This window comes from Oncorhynchus mykiss, chromosome 11, assembly GCF_013265735.2.
Source record: "Oncorhynchus mykiss isolate Arlee chromosome 11, USDA_OmykA_1.1, whole genome shotgun sequence".
In the NCBI taxonomy this organism is placed as follows: Eukaryota; Metazoa; Chordata; class Actinopteri; order Salmoniformes; family Salmonidae; genus Oncorhynchus; species Oncorhynchus mykiss.
This window is the reverse complement of record NC_048575.1, coordinates 46741894-46763529: the sequence shown is the minus strand read 5'-3', so window position 1 is coordinate 46763529 and position 21636 is coordinate 46741894. Positions and strand designations below refer to the sequence as shown.

Sequence of the window (21636 nt, the reverse complement as noted above, 5' to 3'; positions counted from 1 at the left end):
AGGCTGCTATGGCAGCAAAAAAGGGGACCAACTCCATATTAATGTCCATGATTTTGGAATGAGACGTTCAACAAGCAGGTGTCCACATACCTTTGGTCATTGGGAAAGTATTTAGACCCCTTTTTCCACACTTTGTTACGTTACAGCCTTATTCTAAAATGGATGAAATATATTTTTTTACTCCTCAATCTACACACAATACATCTAGAAATGTTTGCAAATGTATTAAAAATAAAAGTATTCAGACCTTTTCCTATGAGACTCAAAATTGAGCTCAGGTGCATCCAGTTTCCATTGATCATCCTTGAGATGTTTCTACAACTTGATTCCATTGATTGGACATGATTTCAAAAGACACACACCTGTCTATATAAGGTCCCACAGTTGACAGTGCAAGTCAGAGCAAAAACCAATCCATGAGGTCGAAGGAATTGTCCGTAGAGCTCTGAGACAGGATTGTCTGCAGCATTCTTAAATGGAAACATTTGGAACCACCAAGACTCTTCCTAGAGATGGCTGCCCGGCCAAACTGAGCAATCGGGGAGAAGGGCCTTGGTCAGGGAGGTGACCAAGAAGCTAATGGTCACTCTGACAGAGCTCCAGAGAGTTCCTCTGTGGAGATGGGAGAACCTTCCAGAGGGGCAACCATCTCTGCAGAACCCCACCAAATCAGTCCTTAATGGTAGAGTGGCCAGATGGAAGCCACTCCTCAGTAAAAGGCACATGACAGCCCACTTGGAGTTTGCCAAAAGGCACCTAAAGGACTCTGACTATTAGAAACAAGATGGTCTCTCTCGTCTGATGAAACCAAGATTGAACTCTTTGGCCTGAATGCCAAGTGTCACATCTGGAGGAAACCTGGCACCATCCCTACAGTAAAGCATGGTGGTGGCAGCATCATGCTGAGGCAATGTTTTTCAGCAGCAGGGACTGGGAGACTAGTCAGGATCGAGGGAAAGTTGAACGCAGCAAAGTACAGAGAGATCCTTGATGAAAACCTGCTCCAGAGTGCTCAGGACCTTGGACTGGGGCGAAGGTTCACCTTCCAAAAGGACAATGATCCTAAGCACACAGCCTAGAAAAAGCAGTAGTGGTTTCAGGACAAGTCTCTGAATGTCCTTGAGTGGCCCAGCCAGAGCCCAGACTTGAACCCGATCTAACATCTCTGGAGAGATCTGAAAATAGCTGTGCAGTGACGCTCCCCATCCAACCTGACAGAGTTGGAGAGGATCTGCAGAGAAGAATGGTAGAAACTACGCAAATACAGGTGTGCCAAGCTTGTAGCGTCATACCCAAGAAGACTCAAGGCTGTAATCGCTGCCAAAGTTGTTTCAACAAAGCACTGAGTAAAGTGTCTGAAGGCTGCTTTGTCATTATGGGGTAAGGGGATTGAGGGGGGAAAAAACGATTTAATCAATTTTAGAATAAGGCTGTAACGTAACATGTGGAAGTCAACGGGTCTGAATACTTTCCAGATGCACTATTTTTGTAAAAATTCCTCAATATCGGTAAATTCGGTTGGGAATCATTAATGGACAGCAATATTCAAAATTTGTCTTCGATTTTCAAGAAGATAAAATGTCAGGACTGAGACTGGACCCCTCAGGAACACTCAACACCTCTTGGAAAGCCATTCTTTCTTTGGCATAATTTGAGGGGGGAATTGTCCTGCTGAAAAATGTAATTATATCCCAGGGTTGTGTATTCAGGAGACTGGGGCAAGTTTTAATCTAGCTTTAAACCTAGGCTTTGCTCCTTTCACATTATTTTGATCCTGACAAACTCCCCAGCCCCTGCTGGTGACAAGCATACCCAAAACATGATGCTGCCCCCACAATACTTGAAAATATAAAAGGGATCAACAACATTGCATTCACTTCATATTACTGGATTTTTTTACAAAGTGAAAAGAAGGAAGCCTGTGTTAAAAATATATATTTCAAGTCATCCATTGTGTTTGCAAAAGGGCCCTTAAGTAATACTGGAAGACATCATGGCAAATAAATGAACCTTTTGGCTTAAAATAAAAGCTGCAGGTTAAGGACAAATCCAATAAAACACATCACAGTGTATATTTGTAAGTGTTGTGGTGGTAGCATCTTGTTATACAGTGGGGAGAACAAGTAATTCATTTGCATTTTATTGCATGACATAAGTATTTGATACATCAGAAAAGCAGAACTTAATATTTGGTACAGAAACCTTTGTTTGCAATTACAGAGATAATACGTTTCCTGTAGTTCTTGACCAGGTTTGCACACACTGCAGCAGGGATTTTGGCCCACTCCTCCATACAGACCTTCTCCAGATCCTTCAGGTTTCAGGGCTGTCGCTGGGCAATACGGACTTTCAGCTCCCTCCAAAGATTTTCTATTGGGTTCCGGTCTGGAGACTGGCTAGGCCACTCCAGGACCTTGAGATGCTTCTTACGGAGGCACTCCTTAGTTGCCCTGGCTGTGTGTTTCGGGTCGTTGTCATGCTGGAAGACCCAGCAGCGACCCATCTTCAATGCTCTTACTGAGGGAAGGAGGTTGTTGGCCAAGATCTCGCGATACATGACCCCATCCATCCTCCCCTCAATACGGTGCAGTCGTCTTGTCCCCTTTGCCGAAAAGCATCCCCAAAGAATAATGTTTCCACCTCCATGCTTCGCGGTTGGGATGGTGTTCTTGGGGTTGTACTCATCCTTCTTCCTCCAAACACGGCGAGTGGAGTTTAGACCAAAAAGCTCTATTTTTGTCTCATCAGACCACATGACCTTCTCCCATTCCTCCTCTGGATCATTCAGATGGTCATTGGCAAACTTCAGACAGGCCTAGACATGCTCTGGGACCTGGTGTGCGCTGCAGGATTTTAATCCATGACGGCGTAGTGTGTTACTAATGGTTTTCTTTGAGACTGTGGTCCCAGCTGGTTGGTAGGTGATCAAATACTTATGTCATGCAATAAAATGCTAATTAATTACTTCGAAATCATACAATGCGATTTTCTGGATTTTTGTTTTAGATTCCGTCAACTCACAGTTGTACCTATGATAAAAATTACAGACCTCTACATGCTTTGTAAGTAGGAAAACCTGCACAATCGGCAGTGTATCAAATACTTGTTCTCCCCACTGTAGGTACGCTTCTCACTGGTAGGGACATCAGGAGTTGGTCAGGATCAAAATAAATAAGCACAGGGAAAAAGCTAGAGGAAAACCTTTTTCTGTACTTCTATAATTTTCTATACTTTTTCTTTCACTTTGAACATGTGGATCAGCTTGTGTAGATCTGATGGAAAAACATCAAATTGTATCCCTTTTTACATTTAATTTTAAGGCAGCAAAAATGTTACATCTAGGGGTGTTTTAACCCTGGATTGCTGACGCTATGTATTGGCCATTGAGAGGCTTTGAAGCCACCGGTCAGCCATATTGGTACTCCTCAGTAGGAGCATTCAGCCATATTGGTACTCCCCAGTAGGAGCATTCAGCCATATTGGAACTCCCCAGTAGGAGCATTCAGCCATATTGGTACTCCCCAGTAGGAGCATTCAGCCATATTGGTACTCCCCAGTAGGCGCATTTAGCCATATTGGTACTCCCCAGTAGGAGCATTCAGCCATATTGGTACTCCACAGTAGGAGCATTCAGCCATATTGGTACTCCCCAGTAGGAGCATTCAGCCATATTGGTACTCCCCAGTAGGAGCATTCAGCCATATTGGTACTCCCCAGTAGGAGCAGTCCTCCATAGGAATGAATGGAATTCTACAGCATTTCAATTCAATGTTTAACTGACAAAATTACATGTATTTAACATTAAGGATTTTTGAAAAATATATTTACATTTGTATGTTTAGTTCACATAATATAATTTAAAAGAATACATTAGGGTGTCTGTAATAGAGTAAACGTTGTAAAAACTAATGTAGACATTAAGAAATGCATTTCTATAGCTTTAAAAATATATTTTATAATAGTGGAAGAGTGCAAAGATGGAGTCACGGTGGCTTCAATAGTGCGCCCACCTATCAGTCAAGTGTATATACAGTACATATACATATCATTGATGTGCATGTTCCAAAATAACCCAATATTTGCCCCCCCCAAAAATCAAATAATTCAATTAAATAATATTTAGCTCTGTCTTGGACCCCCCATTCACATGGTTGTATTGAACTGTTGGATGACTAAACAGAGCATCCCCCCATGTGTCACCCCTCAGATAGTCCCTTGTGAGTAGACATCCAGGGCTGACCTTTCCTCTCTGGGACCAGAGCGGAGGATCCAGCTGGCCATGGGGCAAGAGGCCATTCTCCAGGCAGGAGAGGAACTGGAGCAGATGCCCCCCTCTAGGGAAGCGCAGCGGGGGTCTCTGGATGCCGTCCTGGCTCACCAGCACAACCGTGCCCCCGCTGTCCACTGCAGAGACAATAGTATACCTTTTATGGACCTTTTAAACCTATTATTGCAGTTTTTATGGGAAAATCATTGTGAAGAAAATGTGCAAATGGATTATCCATTGTAAGGATATGAACAACTTTATAAACAAACCAGAACTAGCTATTGATATCAGTAGCTAGCAGACTAGCTCCATAAAAGACACGCCAATTACATTCCAGACATTACATTGAGCCTGTCCTCTGAATGTTTACCTCCACTAGCCTCTGCTGGTGAACCTACCCTGCTGATGACAGTGCAAATAAACAATTTCCTCCAGACGGATGGTCATAGCGTAATCCCAGTACACACTGAAAGAGATGGAATCAAAGCTGGGGTTATTGAGACATCACTCACCTAGCAACAATGAGCTGAACAACAAAGTTGGCCAATGGGATATGTGTATTGTATTACTCTTGGTATCTGTAGAACTAAGAACCAGATGCGTGTTTTACATGTTTCTTTAACGCTTTGACACGTACGAACATACAGGTGTGATCATTCTACAGTGGTCCCTGCAGCGTACGCTCAATCCGTTGTGATTAGAACACTTCATTAGAACGTCTAGTTACGATTGACGCAACAGTCAGCGTTTGAGCTGGCCACGCTGTTTTTTTCACAGAAACATTTTGCACAAGCACAGTCTTTACAATGTTATGTCCTCAATGTGAGCAGTTTATTTTTGGATGCAATGTTCAGACATTCATAGCAGTAGCAACAGTACCAGACAATTCTCATCCAAACTGGAAAATGTAGGCTACATTATATGAATTAGCTAATAGCAATAACTATTTACAATTCATCACATCACGGGTGACCTCACCAGTGATCTAAATAATTGATTAAAAATCAAAAGTTATCCGACGATGCGTCGTTTGTGCACACCGCCATGTTCGTTTTTTTTTTGTTTTAGAGGTTACAAGATGAGTTGGGTCTGTTTACAGTATGCATGTTGAAGGGAGGGTGTGGTCTACCATCATTCACTTCCGTCATTCACTTTACTTGAAAGACGAGTGAACCATCCTTTCACTTGGTTTTGTTATAACATCTTTGGTCTGACAGACGTTTACGTAACAACCAGAATGCATTGCATGTCAACAAATATGGAGCTACACATAGCTGGAAATTAGCTTAGCATAAGCTCATCATAATCAGTACAACCTTCCAAAAAGTATTTTACAGACATCATATGTGTCCATTACAATCTATGCAATAATCGGAATGCATGATTTGTCACCAGTACTTGAAAACGTGAATAAAACAGTAAATACATTATGCTCCATACATACAGTGTGCTACAGTAGAAACGACAACACGATATACATAAACTCTAAAGATACCGTAATAAGGCACTTAACTTTGATAGGAACACACACATATCCACACACATATTATTAGTAGTGAAGGCAATGCGGGCGCCAGATGGAAAATGTGCCAGGGAGGAAAAAGTTTGTGCTTGGGCTCTCGTCAAAAGAGTTTGTCTAGCTCAGTAATGCCTCAAACGTAAATTGTCCACAACAGCGAAATGGGCTACGTCTATGTGAATTAATGAGGAGGCGGAACACACCTCAATTCAAATTGTTGTTAGAAAATAAAACTTGTTCAAATATAATTGACAAGTTGAAACATCGCCTATAGATAATTGGCAGGCAGCGGGCCTTGGTTTGAGGGCAGCGTGGGTTAACTGTCATGTGGCATAACAATCACATTTTGGAACAGTGAGTGCATTCTGACATCACCCACATAAAAAAAAAAAACTTGCGCCTTGGGTGTGACCATTAAGAGATTTTGGAACTCACGTGTGAAAAGGTTAATACAGCCACAAACATTACGGCCTAAGAACCACAGTCACTAAAATAATAAGACTGGTTGATTTGAAATATGCATGAACATTTCCCCATCAAAACCGTTCCCCTGCTGCCCCTGAAAGCAACCCTCATTATATCCCCCTCTCCAGAGTTGACCCCAGGACAGAGAGCCCTCCTTAGTCTCACTCAGACAGACACGCTGCATGATTTAGTGACACTGAGCTGCTGCACCAATTGCAACACACAGGTGGTGCATGTCATCGCTCTGTTGTGCCATCTTGACGTACATAAATAAGAGACATGATCGTTAGTGAATTGCTCTCCACACCTGTGCTCATAGTCCAGGTCTCCCACAGAGCCGTTCATCAGCTGATTGGGCGTCCACTTCAGCGTCATGATGTCGGCGGTCTGGTGGAGAGAAAGGTATCCTGGGATAGCCTCCATGTCATCCCTCTGTAACACCAAGAAGGATATTAGTTTGACGATCTGTTTTCTATAGTGAACTATGAAGAAATGTTTGACACTTTCACAGTTTAACACTTTTTGTTACAGATTGACATTAGAAATGTGTCACCGAATGGGTCTACTGTTTTGTGGTGTTAACAACGGGTGTATTCGCTTTCACTGAATATTTGAGAGTTTCTGAAAGCTATCATAAATATGGAGGAGTCCGGGCACTGACAAGCAACGACAATATGGCCAATCTCTCTGCATATTTTATATGGCTCTGAGCATATCTAGAGATGCTAATTTCTTATTTGTACAGTACGTAGAACACTCCTAGAGATGGGAGAAGGATGAAATGTTTACCGGCTGCACCAGCACGTTGTTCTTTCCAAACAGAAGGGTGGCTCTGTTGTTTTGGTGCAGTGACTCCACATAGTCCCGGGCTGAGGGCGAGGGGGAAGGTCGCTCATCAATGCTGCTACTTGAATGTCTCTTCTGGATCTGGAAACGCAGACCATGTGTATGTTTTTACCCCCATTCCACTCCATCCATTCATCCATCCAACCATCCAGCTTCCCTATATTGGCAAATTAGTTTGTAGGTGAAAACGTGATTTGGTGACGACATTTCACTTCCTTATATATTCGTAATCTAATACATCCGCTAATAAGCACCGATGGTGCAGAGGGTTGCAGTGAAACTTTTTGGGATTTTTCATTTTGTCGTCATCTTCCAAGTTGTTTCCGTGGGTCACAAATAGCTAAATTAGCATGAATTAAGAGCAAAAGGCTTTGGAAATAAAAAGCTTTTGGTACGCTCAGTGCTCCGCTGACATTTCACAGAGATACGCTTGTTTTTGTGAAAAGGAACAGGAACTTCACATTAATTCGATACTTTAGAATTAAGGCAAGGAGGCCATTTATCTACTTCCCCAGAGTCAGATGAACTCATTGAATACCATTTTTATGGCCAGTACTAAGGAAGTTGGAGGTAGTTTTGCGAGCCTACGCTAACTAGCATTAGCGCATTGCACTAACACTAGTTAGCAACTTCCTTCAAACTGCATACAGACATAAATATGATGTCCACGAGTTCATCTGCCTCATTGCCAAAATCCCAAAGTATCCCTTTAATATGAACATGAAAATGCTGCATTTAATATCTTAACTCTATATTGTTTTATGTCCTCTGGATTTGAGAAGAAAGATGATGAGTTCAATGGTGAGCCTCACAGGTAGCCTTAATTCTCACACAGCATCCAGCCTTGCTGACGGGCTGCTATTTTACAGATGTTTTAAAACTTTTTTCCTCTGGCCTCTAACTTAGTCACCCTAATTTTGATCATCCCTACACAGGTAAAAACTCAGATACCTTTTGAATGGGGTATGATAGAGACATGAGGTTTGGACCATTAATTTTCTTGGAGAATTATCTACACAATTAATATATCATTTTATCCATTGGTTAAAATATGCATTTTTGATTGGACACCCTACACATCAATGGTACAAAATGTATGTATTGTGCCATATTGGGTGGCAGGTAGCCTAGTGATTAGAGCGTTGGGCCAGTAACCGAAAGGTTGCTAGATCGAATCCCCGAGTTGACAATGTCAAATCTATCATTCTGCCCCTGAACAAGGCAGCTTAACCCACTGTTTCTAGGCTGTCATTGTAAATGAGAATTTGTTCTTAACTGACTTGCCTAGTTAAATGTAAAAAATATTGTTCATTTAGCGCATTTAGTTTGTTTGATACTAATGTCCACAAAAATGATCCACTGGGAATGAATTAGCGATGATTCAACTTATTCAGCTCTGTAAGAACCCTTTAAGCCCTGTATTTGAGTCAGGTTGCTACACTTGCATTTGCTTGCTTGAAGAAAAACTAAATGGGAAACCATCTCGCCACTTTGTTTGTGTTGACAACGCCCATTACATTTGCCTCTGGGGTAAAAAAGGATACAATGCTGCAATAAGCAACTCTCCATTGTCAACGTAACATGGGAGTGGGATAGATGGCGAGAGGTTTCTAGTTGCAGGGGTCATTGACAATATGAAAATACACTCTTGTCCTCTCTCACGGGACGCACTGTGCTCCTTAATGCATTGACAACAGCAGGTCTTTCTTCCACTGAAAGAGAGAAGCTGAGGTTGGCTTCAATGACAGGATTGGTCACTGATAACTGAGCTAATTGTGTGCAGTGTCAGCCAAACAAAGTTGTGAAATAATCAATAAAGCGATATGGGATAATGTGCTCATGGCCAATCCTATTTGGGGGAGTTTGGTAGACTTGTTGGAGGAGATTCAGACCCCTACTCTTCCCAGGAACCTTACACAAAGGGCAGGCCTCTTGGTGGGGGAGTCCTGTCTGCAGTGACCACTGTGGATGCGGTGTCTCTGGACCAGCTCGTCTGCTGAGGGGTCTGTCCAGAAGTGGTCCGCCGTTTTCATCTTCGTGTACTCCAAGGCACAGGGCCCCACTGCCAGAGTACAGAACAATGGCATGAAAAGATGCACGTGAGGAGAATCCCTTACATCAATTGGTGCCCTGTGTGAGTAGAATCCCCTTCCCTACACTGATATAATGTCTGAGATGAGATGCATGTGAGTAAAAGCTTAACAATGTTACCTAACAAAGAGGCCAGAATGGGTCCGTCCACCGGATCCATCAGAATGGCCTCTTTTTCGTAGAATTTACTGGAACATAAAGATGTGATGGAGGTGAGCCATGAATTTCTGCATTTTAATTTCCTCCTCCTTGCAGGTGACCATGCCATTTCCACCCCCCGCCCCCCTCCCCCAATATGACTCACCTGCTGTTCTCCACGAGGTAGAGCACGATCTTGTCCAGCACCTTCTCGAAGAGGGCCGTGCGGATCCACAGGTTTCTGACCACCTGCGGGCTGAGGCTCGACAGCCTGGGCAGTCTCCGTACGCTGTCCTGGTTGGGCATGCTTTGGTTCCGCCTGAGGGAAGGAGGAACCCAGCAGTTTCCTTTGTATTACAGTATGTTACATCTTTGTTGCATCAGTAAACTATAAATATGTGTGAGTAGATGCCGTATGACAGAAATCGTGACAAGGACTTGTTAGAAGTACTATACAGTAACAGCTCTTTGATTTTGAGTGCTACAGTCTGTCTGTACAGGGATCCGGTGGTGTGTGTGTGTGGATATGGTGTGTGTGTGTGTGTGTGCTCTCACTTGCTCTCTATGATCTGTTCCAGCTCCTGAGCCTTCCTGCACAGCTCCTCTGCCGGGGTGAAGCTCTTCCCCACCTTCATGAAGAGCGCTGCTATTTTATTGCTACGCAGGAATCCCGCCGCTCGCCGCTTAAGCCCATGTAGAACGCAAGCCTCCACCGCAGCTGTGTACACACACACACACACACACACACACACACACACACACACACACACACACACACACACACACAAATAATAGTAACTTCTAAAGATTGATGGGAAACACCACAGGAGAGTTCACTGAAAGTATTCATCGTGATGACAAGGTTACGTTCTGCATTTTCCTTTACTTGTATTATTTGTTAACTTGTCGACAAGTTAATAGGATATTTATTGTAATAAGTGATATTGAATTGTGTTTGGTTGTAGACAAACTGGACTTAAAGCCAGACTAAGTCAGTGGCACAGACGGAGTTATCCAAGCAGAAGATAAATCTCCTTCAAATGTTGATTTATGGTTGTTTCGACAATTCAATACCACTAAATATCATTACATTTGAAATCAGAGGTTGAAACCCTAGGGCCAATATTCCCACTCATTTATATTCAGGTCTGCTGAGCGCAAACTTGATTGTTTTGAAAATTCTGTGCATCTTCCAGCGTGCGTTTACTGTGAACACTGAGGCTGTAGCCACTTTAAGTTACAGTTTTAACAGTGGCCACGTAGGCTATTGTAGCTATTTGATCATATTGTAGGCCTACCCGAGAGGTCAACCACCAAAAACAATGAAAATCGCATCCCATAACATTTTAACATGGAAATAGCTGTTCTATCATTCAGCCTACAGTAGCAGCCAATGTGTGTTGTTCAACGTAGGCCTACAATCCATGAGACTTTTGAGAAAACATGAACCTGTTTATCCACTTGTCCTTCAGACAAAATAAAATGCATTATTATTCCCATGCCATTATTACAGAGAATCAGACAAATAATGCTACCCTCTGCCTATTCGCTACTTAGCTTATTCAAGCATGTCTCAAAATACAAAACTGCCCCTTTAAGACAAAAAAAATGTCTTTGAATACAAAGTGTTGACAGTGCTGAGTAAGATCTTAAACAGCATCTCTTTGTTGTATTCGTTGACAGCCTCTCTCTAGTCATGGTTTTAAACGTTTTGAAATCTCACAGTATCAACTTTGCTGTAGCTTTCTCTTATGCCTGCCACCTTACTGCGTACACGGGCATCTGAGCCATCCGATTGGCCAGCGGTAGCCCTATAGTGCACTTGATTTGCGCTCTGGGCCCGCCGGGAAGGCAGAGCTTGTACCTTCAGACACATGAAATGGTTCAAAATCGCAACAGTTCGCCTACCTGCCCAACAGCCCGAGACGAATACAAATAATAATAATAGGAACACAGGGCTTTATCGTTGGGTTTTTAACAGAAATGTTTGGCACTCAACTAGGAACGCCTTGGAACATGATCGCCCGAGACGAATACAAATAATAATAATAGGAACACAGGGCTTTATCGTTGGGTTTTTAACAGAAATGTTTGGCACTCAACTAGGAACGCCTTGGAACATGATCGCCCGAGACGAATACAAATAATAATAATAGGAACACAGGGCTTTATCGTTGGGTTTTTAACAGAAATGTTTGGCACTCAACTAGGAACGCCTTGGAACATGATCGACCGGTTGGTGACCACTGCTCTAGAAAGTTCAATATCTGTGGGTTGATATTTCTGCACTGGAGCTGCGCGGCAGTCTCGGGCTACTGCGCTAGGGAACATTGCCTTGGCCAAATTGTATTGTCTATTTTTTTGTTGAATTCAAAACAATAACTGTTGATGACTTGACAAATGCTATACAGGCCTAAATTGCGTCATTGATGTTATGGGTGATAAACTATTGTCACATTTCATTTGCTCTGTTAAACCTACCCTTTGGAATGACTTCGATAGCAACAGTGAATCTATTTTGTTTTTCAGTGGAGATCGCTCAACAATCATTCTCACGATAGCACATTGGTAATAGTCAGTGACAGATGGCATAGCTAAACTGGGTGTGGTTAAAACTCTGGATGGGAGACCAAAAGTTTGCTGTAGATAGGTCAATGCTCCAGTAGGAAGTGCTGCCCAATTATTTATTTTTTCTGATAGTGGATTTAACCGTTGAAGATCTGATGTTGTTTTAATGGTACACATTCAGCATATTTTCAACAAGGTTTGTCTATGTAGAATTTTGGTTACAAGTTCGTTTTTTTAAATCCAAATTTTCCATGTAGATTCCATTTCACAATAGGATGACAAATTAAGTTGAAACAGTGTTGATTCAACCAGTTTGTGCCTAGTGGTTAACTTCTGTGTAATTATGACTCAGCCGCATGATAGACACTTCAGACAAAGCTTTGCGGCTTGAGGCTCTTATGAGTGGCTCAAAGAAGCCAATAATTTTTGTCAGGTTATCCATAAACGTGAGCTTTGCAGTAAATACAAGTGCACAGACACACACATCCATACAGTACAGAGACACACATCTTCCTATAAGGCCTATGTGGCATGCCTTGAGCGGTGTTGACATTTGAGCTCTCTCTCAGGACTAATCCTGTTGTTCTGCTCACATGGGGAAGGCCATGGTCGTCATGGAAACCCCTGCTGATGGAGAGCTTCAGCACTGGGACTGAGAGAGCAGTGGAGGGCTCTCTCCCTCTCTCTGACTAGATTACAACAGGATAAAGGCGTCTTTTTTAGGACTACAAAAATACATGTTAAAGGACAAGTGCAGTCAAAAACGTGATTTCCCTATGTTTTATATATCATTTCCACACTATGAGGTTGGAATAATATTGTGAAAACTATGATAATGCCCTTTTAGTCCATGGTGACATCGTCATGTGGTAGATTAGTGAGTAGACCATAGGGTTGACCCCATTTAGTCCACTTGTTTGGTCGATCAAGATTTTTTTGTCGAGCAGTGGCAAATATCTAAAAGCAAAACGATGGTACACGAGACACCTGTCCATTGCGGAGAATTAGTATCACTAGTACTAGTGCACCATCATTTTAAGTTCTCATCTACAACGTTTGCTTGGGTTACAGACATTTCTGTTAATGAATTCAATTATATTATTATTAGTCTTACCGTTGTCATTGCAGAAGTGGGCACGTTGTTTGCAGAGCGCACAACCTAGGCTACACTTGTGAGGAAAAAGTTTGGGTTTATTTCATTGTCTGTTGTTTGGAGCGCTCCTGTCCATCTTGAGTACTGACATGCACCGGATTACGCATAGAACTAGGCCTAGGCTACCTGGCCTCCGCGCAAATGTAGGCCTATAAATGTGCCCATTTGGGGATCTGATACTATTTCTGATTGACTTAACTCACCATCACCGTGGAGCTTCTCAAAGTAATTTTTTCTTCACCTCAAAAAGCAAGTAAACAAAGTCTGTTTTCACATCTATAGAGAATGACACTAGCTCCACAACATAGCCTATTTGAAAAATCTTTCCAGCTCTCTCTTTCGATAACCACTCAGCATGAAAGGGGAAAAAATGTCAGGCTTTGATCCAGTGGACATGTCATAAAAAAGGGCCCACCTGATTACTTCTTATCCCTTATTATTACTTCTTATGGGGCTCCCGAAGTGGCGCAGCGGTCTAAGGCACTGCATGCCAGTGCAAGAGGTGCCACTATAGTACCTGGTTTGAATCCAGGCTATATCACATCTGGCTGTGATTGGGAGTCCCATAGGGCAGTGCACAATTGGCCCAGCACTGCTGGAGTAGGCCATCATTGTAAATAAGAATTTGCTCTTAACTGACTTGCCTAGTTAAATTAAAAATGAAAAAATCCCTTGTGCAATTAGCCTAAAGCTGTGTCTGTCCAGAGATCACTGTCTCCAGGGCCCAGAGATTTTTATAAAATGTTCCAAGTTTGCCAGTGTGAGCTTCAGGCCAGATCCAAGTTAATAGTTGATACAATGTTTCAAGTTCCTTGCAGACAGGCCATGTGTAGCCAATGTGATTTATAGGATATTTATTTTTATCAGGATATTTTCTACCTGCAATGTTTTTATTTGTTGGCTTTACATAGTCTTTTTATTTTTTATTTTGACATATTACATATTGGCAATGGCAATACTTTTACATTTGTATCATTTTCCTTTAGATAGAATTTTGATTAACCACATGACATTGATTGAGATATTTCGACATTATTATAAATTAAATGAAACTGTTCCAAGGAAATGTGCATTTGAAAATCATAAGTGGCACGCAGATGTGTAGAAATGTACGATAACATGGCACTCCAAATGCAAAAGGTTGCCGACCGCTGGTGTAGCCTATTCCCAGCAACTTCAGGAGCATAATGGCAGAATCTGCTAAGGCCAGTAGCAACGGAAGGAGGAGGAGAGACAGGTTGTTTTTCTTCTGGTTAGGCTATATTTATCTTTGGCTCCCTCTTAGGGTATTTTGTGTGTCTTAATTTTTAATGGCAGTGCTTAAAGCATCAGACAAAGCAGCCTACATATAGTTGATTTTATTCAAACATCTATATATGGAATAATTCACTTTTAACATTTTAACCAACATTTTAACCAATCGATTGGTCAAAAGAACAGATGACTCTGTCAACCAAGATTTTTTGGGGGTCGGGGACAAAAAATAGGCCAATAAGTAAGAGAGTTCCAAACACCTCTGCCAATAACTGCCAGTTTTCCATTTTCCCTTCTTCACTCAGACCACTCCCAGACAGTTCTAGCTAAATTCTTGCTTGAGAAATTGCTCTTTGCTAAGAAGCAATGTTGGTTTCTTTTTTTAAAACCATTTTAATTGAAAGCAATCACAGTAAGGTACCAAAAACTATTTGATATTGAGATAATAAAACCTGACCATGACTTCCTGAAAAAATGTCAGTCTGCGATGCATTTTTTTTTTTTTACCAACTTAGCCCACCGGCTCTACAGTATCCTCATAACATAGCCCATATGAAAATCATTACCATACCATGTCCATTATTGCACTGAATAACGTATCATGTATAAAAATAGCAACAACTGTAAAGTTTACACAGATCTGCAAATAATAAATGAAACCATGGAATCAGAGTTATCATATTTTCCAGTTGTTCAGTAGCTTTGAAATTGTAATGTTGGAGCAGTTTTCTGCATACACTCACTGATACAGTATCTACTCTCTCTCTCTTCCTTTCTCATTATCTCTGTTGTCTTTTCCTTATTATTACAGGGGAGAGAGAAGCGCCATTTGTAATAAAACTCAAGAGGTCTCAATAGGATGCCCCTTGTCTTTCCAGCTATTACAAAACCATTTCAAATATTGAAAACAATATTCCAGAGGGTGAAACCTACTTGGCTTTGTGATACTCTGGCTCAACATAACCCGGGGACGATGCAGCCAAAGCAATATTCACCGCGTCAAACATACCCTGTGGTTGAAGCAGTCACAGGAAATGAGTGGCTGGACCCGGTCCTCTCTCTACACAGGCACTCTTATTAAAAAGGTAATCACAGCTACTGAAGTAATGACCCCTAATCAGCATGTGTCTGTGGCAACAGAGCACATTAGGGGACTCCGTGTGTGTTGCTACTGACCCGGACCGGCTCATCTAGTGCTACACTCACAGGCGATTTCAGCACAATGACATGAACACATTCTAAATATGGCCAACCACCATATTGGTTTAGATGAATTCTTCAATGTGCCAAAATCCTGGGTGCCTTATGGAGTTGGCAAAAGAGCAGAAACAGATCGGACTCAGGCTACGTCACGACCACACCTTTAATACTAAGCTTAATTAACAATTGGATGACTGTTGACCATCTCGGTCACAGCAGTGAAACGAATAATAGCTCTTTTGGTGAGGAGAAAAGGATGAAGAGACGTGTCAAACGGCTAACTCTTGACATTTTCCCAGGCGCTCCTGCCTTAGCGACTTGTAAAATGTGACCATGATGATAGAGGCTAATTACTCCCTGGTGACCTTCCCAAGCAAGTCCTCTCCTCCACCCCTCGCCCTGCCGGTCCATCCTGTGATCTCTGCACAGACACATCTCTATTGTGACAGCTTGGTGTACAACGTGAGCAGAGTAGAATATGTGGGAGTAAAAGAGCCACAACAACACAGAGAGCCCATGGGGGGGGGGGGGGGGGGGGTGCAAGGGGGAGCTAACACCCACCACGGTGTATGAGCTCGAGGGAAAGCTCTTACTTCCAGGTCTGTTAAAAGGCAAGCTACTCTACTGTTGCTGTGGGAAGGGAGAGCCTTTCCTTAGAGATGGATCTCACAGTTGTCAGCTAGCAGCCGCTCAAACGTTCCACCCACAGGTTGACGTGATATGCAGACTTGGTATTTTCCTTTGCCACTTTTATCAGTTGATAAAATAGCCTGCGAACCTCGGTAGGATGTCAGTGAGGCTTGATGACTAACATGTCACCCACCCTCCCCCACGTCAGTGACTGTGAGATGATTCTTTCACACCCCAATGCAGTGCAACAGATTGTCATTATCACCTATCCTTATGCTTACAACAAGCCTTTTTTTACTAAAGTGTTAAATCCCCTAAACTCTTCACAGGGCTCTACGACCTTGTTCCCTGCCTGTGTTACATAAGAGGCTTCCCAGCAGTAGTTGCAATGACGCGATTCTGACAGATTTTCTTTGGGATGTCAGGTTTTATAGACATATTTTTAGGTACCAGAAAATGGGAAACCAATATTATTCTTATACCAAATATAATAAGAGTGTATATAACATTAGGAACAAAAAAATCAGTTGCACCCCCCACCCTTTTGCCCTCAGAACAGTCTCAATTCGTCAGGGCATGGACTCTACAAGGTGTTGAAAGCGTTTCACAGGGATACTGGCCCGTGTTGACTCCAATGCTTCCTACAGTTGTGTCAAGTTGGCTGGATGTCCTTTGGGTGGTTTACCATTCTTGATACACACGGGAAACTGATGAGTGTGAAAAACCCAGCAGCGTTGCAGTTCTTGACACAAACCGATGCGCCTTGCACGTACTACCATACCCCATTCAAAGGCACTTAAATATTTTGTCTTTTCCATTCCCCCTCTGAATGCTAAACATACACAATCCATGCCTCCAATTGTCTCAAGGCTTAAAAATCCTTCTTTAATCTGTCTCCTCCCCTTCATCTACAATGATTGAAGTGGATTTAACAAGTGACATAGATAAGGGATCATACCTTCACCTGGTTTCACCTGGTCAGTCTATGTCATGGAAAGTGCAGGTGTTCTTAATGTTTTGTCCACTCAGTGTACGTCTGAAAAAACACCTGGCCAATGGAAGCTGACTGACTCATGTCCGACAGGAGACCTGTTCCTTCTGATTGGCACAATGACCAAAGATTATATATTTAGGTGATTAATGAACAAATATGTCCCAATAGTCGAAACTCACCACAAAACGAGACAATGTGGCTGCTGTCTTCATGCACAAACTTCCTGGTGACAGCCTCCTCCATGATCTGCTTCACCTGTGAATGACAGAGGGAGACACTCAGACATTCTCGATAAAACCACTAGTCTACGGAAACAAGGAAAGGATTTACCAGTCAATTTCTACTGCATTTTTTCAACATTGGTAAGAGATAGGTGGGTGGAGGGAAGGAGGAAAGGAGAGAGTGAGAGAGAATGAGATGAGTGCGTGCCAAGAGTACACGCCAAGTTAGATGAATGAGTCACCCAGCTTGCATCAAGCTGATCTCAGATGGATAGGGCTGAAGAGGGTTGAGGTTGGATGGTTAGGTGAGTGGGCTACTATACCCACACCTCTAGGGCCCACCTCACAGCCTGGCTTTATAATCAAATCTCTAGAGATGTGAATGGAGAAAGAGAGAGCGTGAGAGCACAGTGTCGCCGGCTTTTCATGTATCGTTGAGGCTGGCACCATACGACACCTGCAATTGAGTCAGTGACGTCAGATATAGCAGAAACCTCACTCGTGCAGACACAGCTTCGGGGAAAAAAAGCAAGAGGGGGGGGGGGGGGGGGGGGGGTCAGAGTACGACTCATTTGAAGGGTTTGGTTTTATCGAAACCATGGTTTCCCCCTTGCGGACCTGGACACAGGCTGTCCTCGCAGGGACAACATCAGACCTGCACCCCAGATGACTGATAACTCTGACCCTGGTGAATACGGGGACATCTCCTAGCACTGCCACTGCTCTACATCTGGGAAATCAGCCTGCATAGAGAGAAGCTCAGATAGCACTAATTTCCTGTTGTAATGAGTCTTTCCTCTGAGGAGATATTACCCTGCACAAAGAGAGGTGGTGCCTGCCTAGAGAACACAAAGACACAGACACACACGCACAGCTGTGCAGACAGAGGAGCTTTGAATATCACTACGGAGGGCGGATTAAAAGTTCACAATGTTCCATTGAAGCAGAAGCAGAAATGACTTGATTGTGTATCTCTGATTATAAATCTAGTATGGTTAAACAGATGTGGAAATATTATTGTCTGTCATAAATGTAACAGAGTAGCCTTGCCTGAGACCTGTACAGTAACTTCCTAATTCTTAGGCTTAGATCAGTGGGGAGTCTTTTGGCGTGAAGTCGGGTCACAAACAAACACACAGCCATTTCAGTTTGTGGATGTAAATCTTGCCCATAACATGATGGCTGGAGTACATTGGTGGCACCACACTTCCTTGATGTGTTGGCTAAGACGGTTGGCTGTGAATGGTGTGTGATGTGGTGCAGAAGGTTGAGAGTTCTAGCCCTGCTCAGTGCAAATGCACTGTGACATACAGTTGGGCAAAAAAATATTTAGTCAGCCACCAATTGTGCAAGTTCTCCCACTTAAAAAGATGAGAGAGGCCTGTAATTTTCATCATAGGTACACTTCAACTATGACAGACAAAATGAGAAAAAAAATCCAGAAAATCACATTGTCGGATTTTTTATGAATTTATTTGCAAATTATGGTGGAAAATACGTATTTGGTCAATAACAAAAGTTGATCTCAATACTTTGTTATATACCCTTTGTTGGCAATGACAGAGGTCAAACGTTTTCTGTAAGTCTTCACAAGGTTTTCACACACTGTTGCTGTTTTTTTGGCCCATTCCTCCATGCAGATTTCCTCTAGAGCCGTGATGTTTTGGGGCTGTTGCTGGGCAACACGGACTTTCAACTCCCTCCAAAGATCTTCTATGGGGTTGAGATCTGGAGACTGGCTAGGCCACTCCAGGACCTTGAAATGCTTCTTACGAAGCCACTCCTTCGTTGCCTAGGCGGTGTGTTTGGTATCATTGTCATGCTGAAAGACCCAGCCACGTTTCATCTTCAATGCCCTTGCTGATGGAAGGTTTTCACTCAAAATCTTACGATACATGGCCCCGTTCATTCTTTCCTTTACACGGATCAGTCGTCCTGGTCCCTTTGCAGAAAAACAGACCCAAAGCATGATGTTTCCACCCCCATGCTTCACAGTAAGTATGGTGTCCTTTGGATGCAACTCAGCATTCTTTGTCCTCCAAACACGACGAGTTGAGTTTTTACCAAAAAGTTATATTTTGGTTTCATCTGACCATATGACATTCTCCCAATCTTCTTCTGGATCATGCAAATGCTCTCTAGCAAACTTCAGACGGGCCTGGACATGTACTGGCTTAAGCAGGGGGACATTTCTGGCACTGCAGGATTTGAGTCCCTGGCGGCGTAGTGTGTTACTGATGGTAGGCTTTGTTACTTTGTTCCCAGCTCTCTGCAGGTCATTCACTAGGTCCCCTCGTGTGGTTCTGGGATTTTTGCTCACCGTTCTTGTGATCATTTTGACCCCACGGGGTGAGATCTTGCGTGGAGCCCCAGCTCGACGGAGATTATCAGTGGTCTTGTATGTCTTCCATTTCCTAATAATTGCTCCCACAGTTGATTTCTTCAAACCAAGCTGCTTACCTATTGCAGATTCAGACTTCCCAGCCTGGTGCAGGTCTACAATTTTGTTTCTGGTGTCCTTTGACAGCTCTTTGGTCTTGGCCATAGTGGATTTTGGAGTGTGACTGTTTGAGGTTGTGGACAGGTGTCTTTTATACTGACAACAACTTCAAACAGGTGCCATTAATACAGGTAACGAGAGGAGGACAGAGGAGCCTCTTAAAGAAGATGTTACAGGTCTGTGAGAGCCAGAAATCTTGCTTGTTTGTAGGTGACCAAATTTGCAAATAAATTCATTAAAAATCCTACAATGTGATTTTCTGGATTTTTTTTTCTCATTTTGTCTGTCATAGTTGAAGTGTATGATGAAAATTATAGGCCTCTCTCATCTTTTTAAGTGGGAGAACTTGCACAATTGGTGGCTGACTAAATACTATTTTGCCCCACTGTATAGATAACAAGTAAGGGAAAGGGGATACCAAGTCAGTTGTACAACTGAATGCAATCAACTGAAATGTGTCTTCCGCATTTGACACCAAGACAGTCGTGAAGAGGGTCCTGAGATCCTCAAAAGGTTCTACAGCTGCAACATCGAGAGCATCCTGACTGGTTGCATCACTGCCTGGTACGGCAATTCCTCGGACTCCGACCGCAAGGCATTACAGAGGGTAGTGCCTATGGCCCAGTACATCACTGGGGATAAGCTGCCTGTCATCCAGGACCTCTACACCAGGCGGTGTCAGAGGAATGCCCTAAAAATTGTCAAAGACCCCAGTCATAGATTGTTCTCTCTACTACTGCATGGCAAGCGGTACCGAAGTGCCAAGTCTAGGACAAAAAGGATTCTCAACCGTTTTTACCCACAAGCCATAAGACCCCTGAACAGGTAATCAAATGGCTACCTGGACTATTTGCATTGTGTGCCCCCCAACCCCTCTTTTACGCTGCTGCTACTCTCTGTTTATCATATATGCATAGTCACTTTAACCATATCTACATGTACATACTACCTCAATCAGCCTGACTAACCGGTGCCTGTATATAGCCTTGCTACTGTTATAGCCTCGCTACTGTACATAGCCTCGCTACTGTTATTTTTCCATGTCTTATATACTGTTGTTTTTATTTCTTTACTTACCTATTGTTCACTTTTTTTTCACTGTTGGTTAGAGCCTGTAAGTAAGCATTTCACTGTAAGGTCTACACCTGTTGTATTCGGCGCACGTGACAAATAAACTTTAATTTGATCAGAGAGGTGCGGGGAGGTTGCCTTAATTGACATCCACGTCTTCGGCGCCAGGGGAACAGTGGGTTAACTGACTTGCTCAGGGGCAGAATGACAGATTTTTACCGTGTCAGCTCGGGGATTCGATCCAGCAACGTTTTGGTTACAGGCCCAACGCTCCAACCACTAGGCTGCCGATCTCTAGAGTTTGCATAATTAAATAAATGAGACAAAACAGAAAGATTAGGGTAGGGAGGTGAAGAGAAAATTAGGGAAGTGAAAACATCATATTCTACAGATGTAGGACCTGAATATAATCACTCTTTCATTGCTGAGAATTTTCCTGCACTGCAGGAAATGCAGATGAGCTTAGTGATTTACATAAATTCACTGAAAACCCACACTAACGCATTAACACGTGCGATTCTCACACTTGTATATGTATTGCGATAGCAACATTGAGATTTTATTGCGGTTCCATGGTCCAAACATATTGTTTACCATGTCTGCTGCAGAGGGACAAGGGAGCCATGTGAAAATGAGTTTTGATCAGTCATGGAAATAAGAGATGAAAACAAAGAAGATGGAGAACAAGCTATGAAGGAGAAATAATGGAGTTTTGTTGC

At 42.8% G+C, this 21636-nt stretch overlaps 1 protein-coding gene across 1 annotated transcript in view; it reads right to left on the bottom strand.

The window, feature by feature from the left end:
* The window catches only part of LOC110535772 (small G protein signaling modulator 1), a 78685-nt gene that overhangs the window by 26580 nt on the left and 30469 nt on the right, over window positions 1-21636 (bottom strand). Inside the window, exons 3-11 of the mRNA XM_021621022.2 lie at window positions 17305-17380; window positions 9882-10044; window positions 9493-9645; window positions 9309-9376; window positions 9014-9159; window positions 7041-7178; window positions 6559-6683; window positions 4666-4733; window positions 4241-4404 (exon numbers count right to left, since the gene is read on the bottom strand). Coding sequence (XP_021476697.2) covers window positions 4241-4404; window positions 4666-4733; window positions 6559-6683; window positions 7041-7178; window positions 9014-9159; window positions 9309-9376; window positions 9493-9645; window positions 9882-10044; window positions 17305-17380 — 1101 coding nt within the window. The remainder of the gene's footprint in view (window positions 1-4240; window positions 4405-4665; window positions 4734-6558; window positions 6684-7040; window positions 7179-9013; window positions 9160-9308; window positions 9377-9492; window positions 9646-9881; window positions 10045-17304; window positions 17381-21636) is intronic.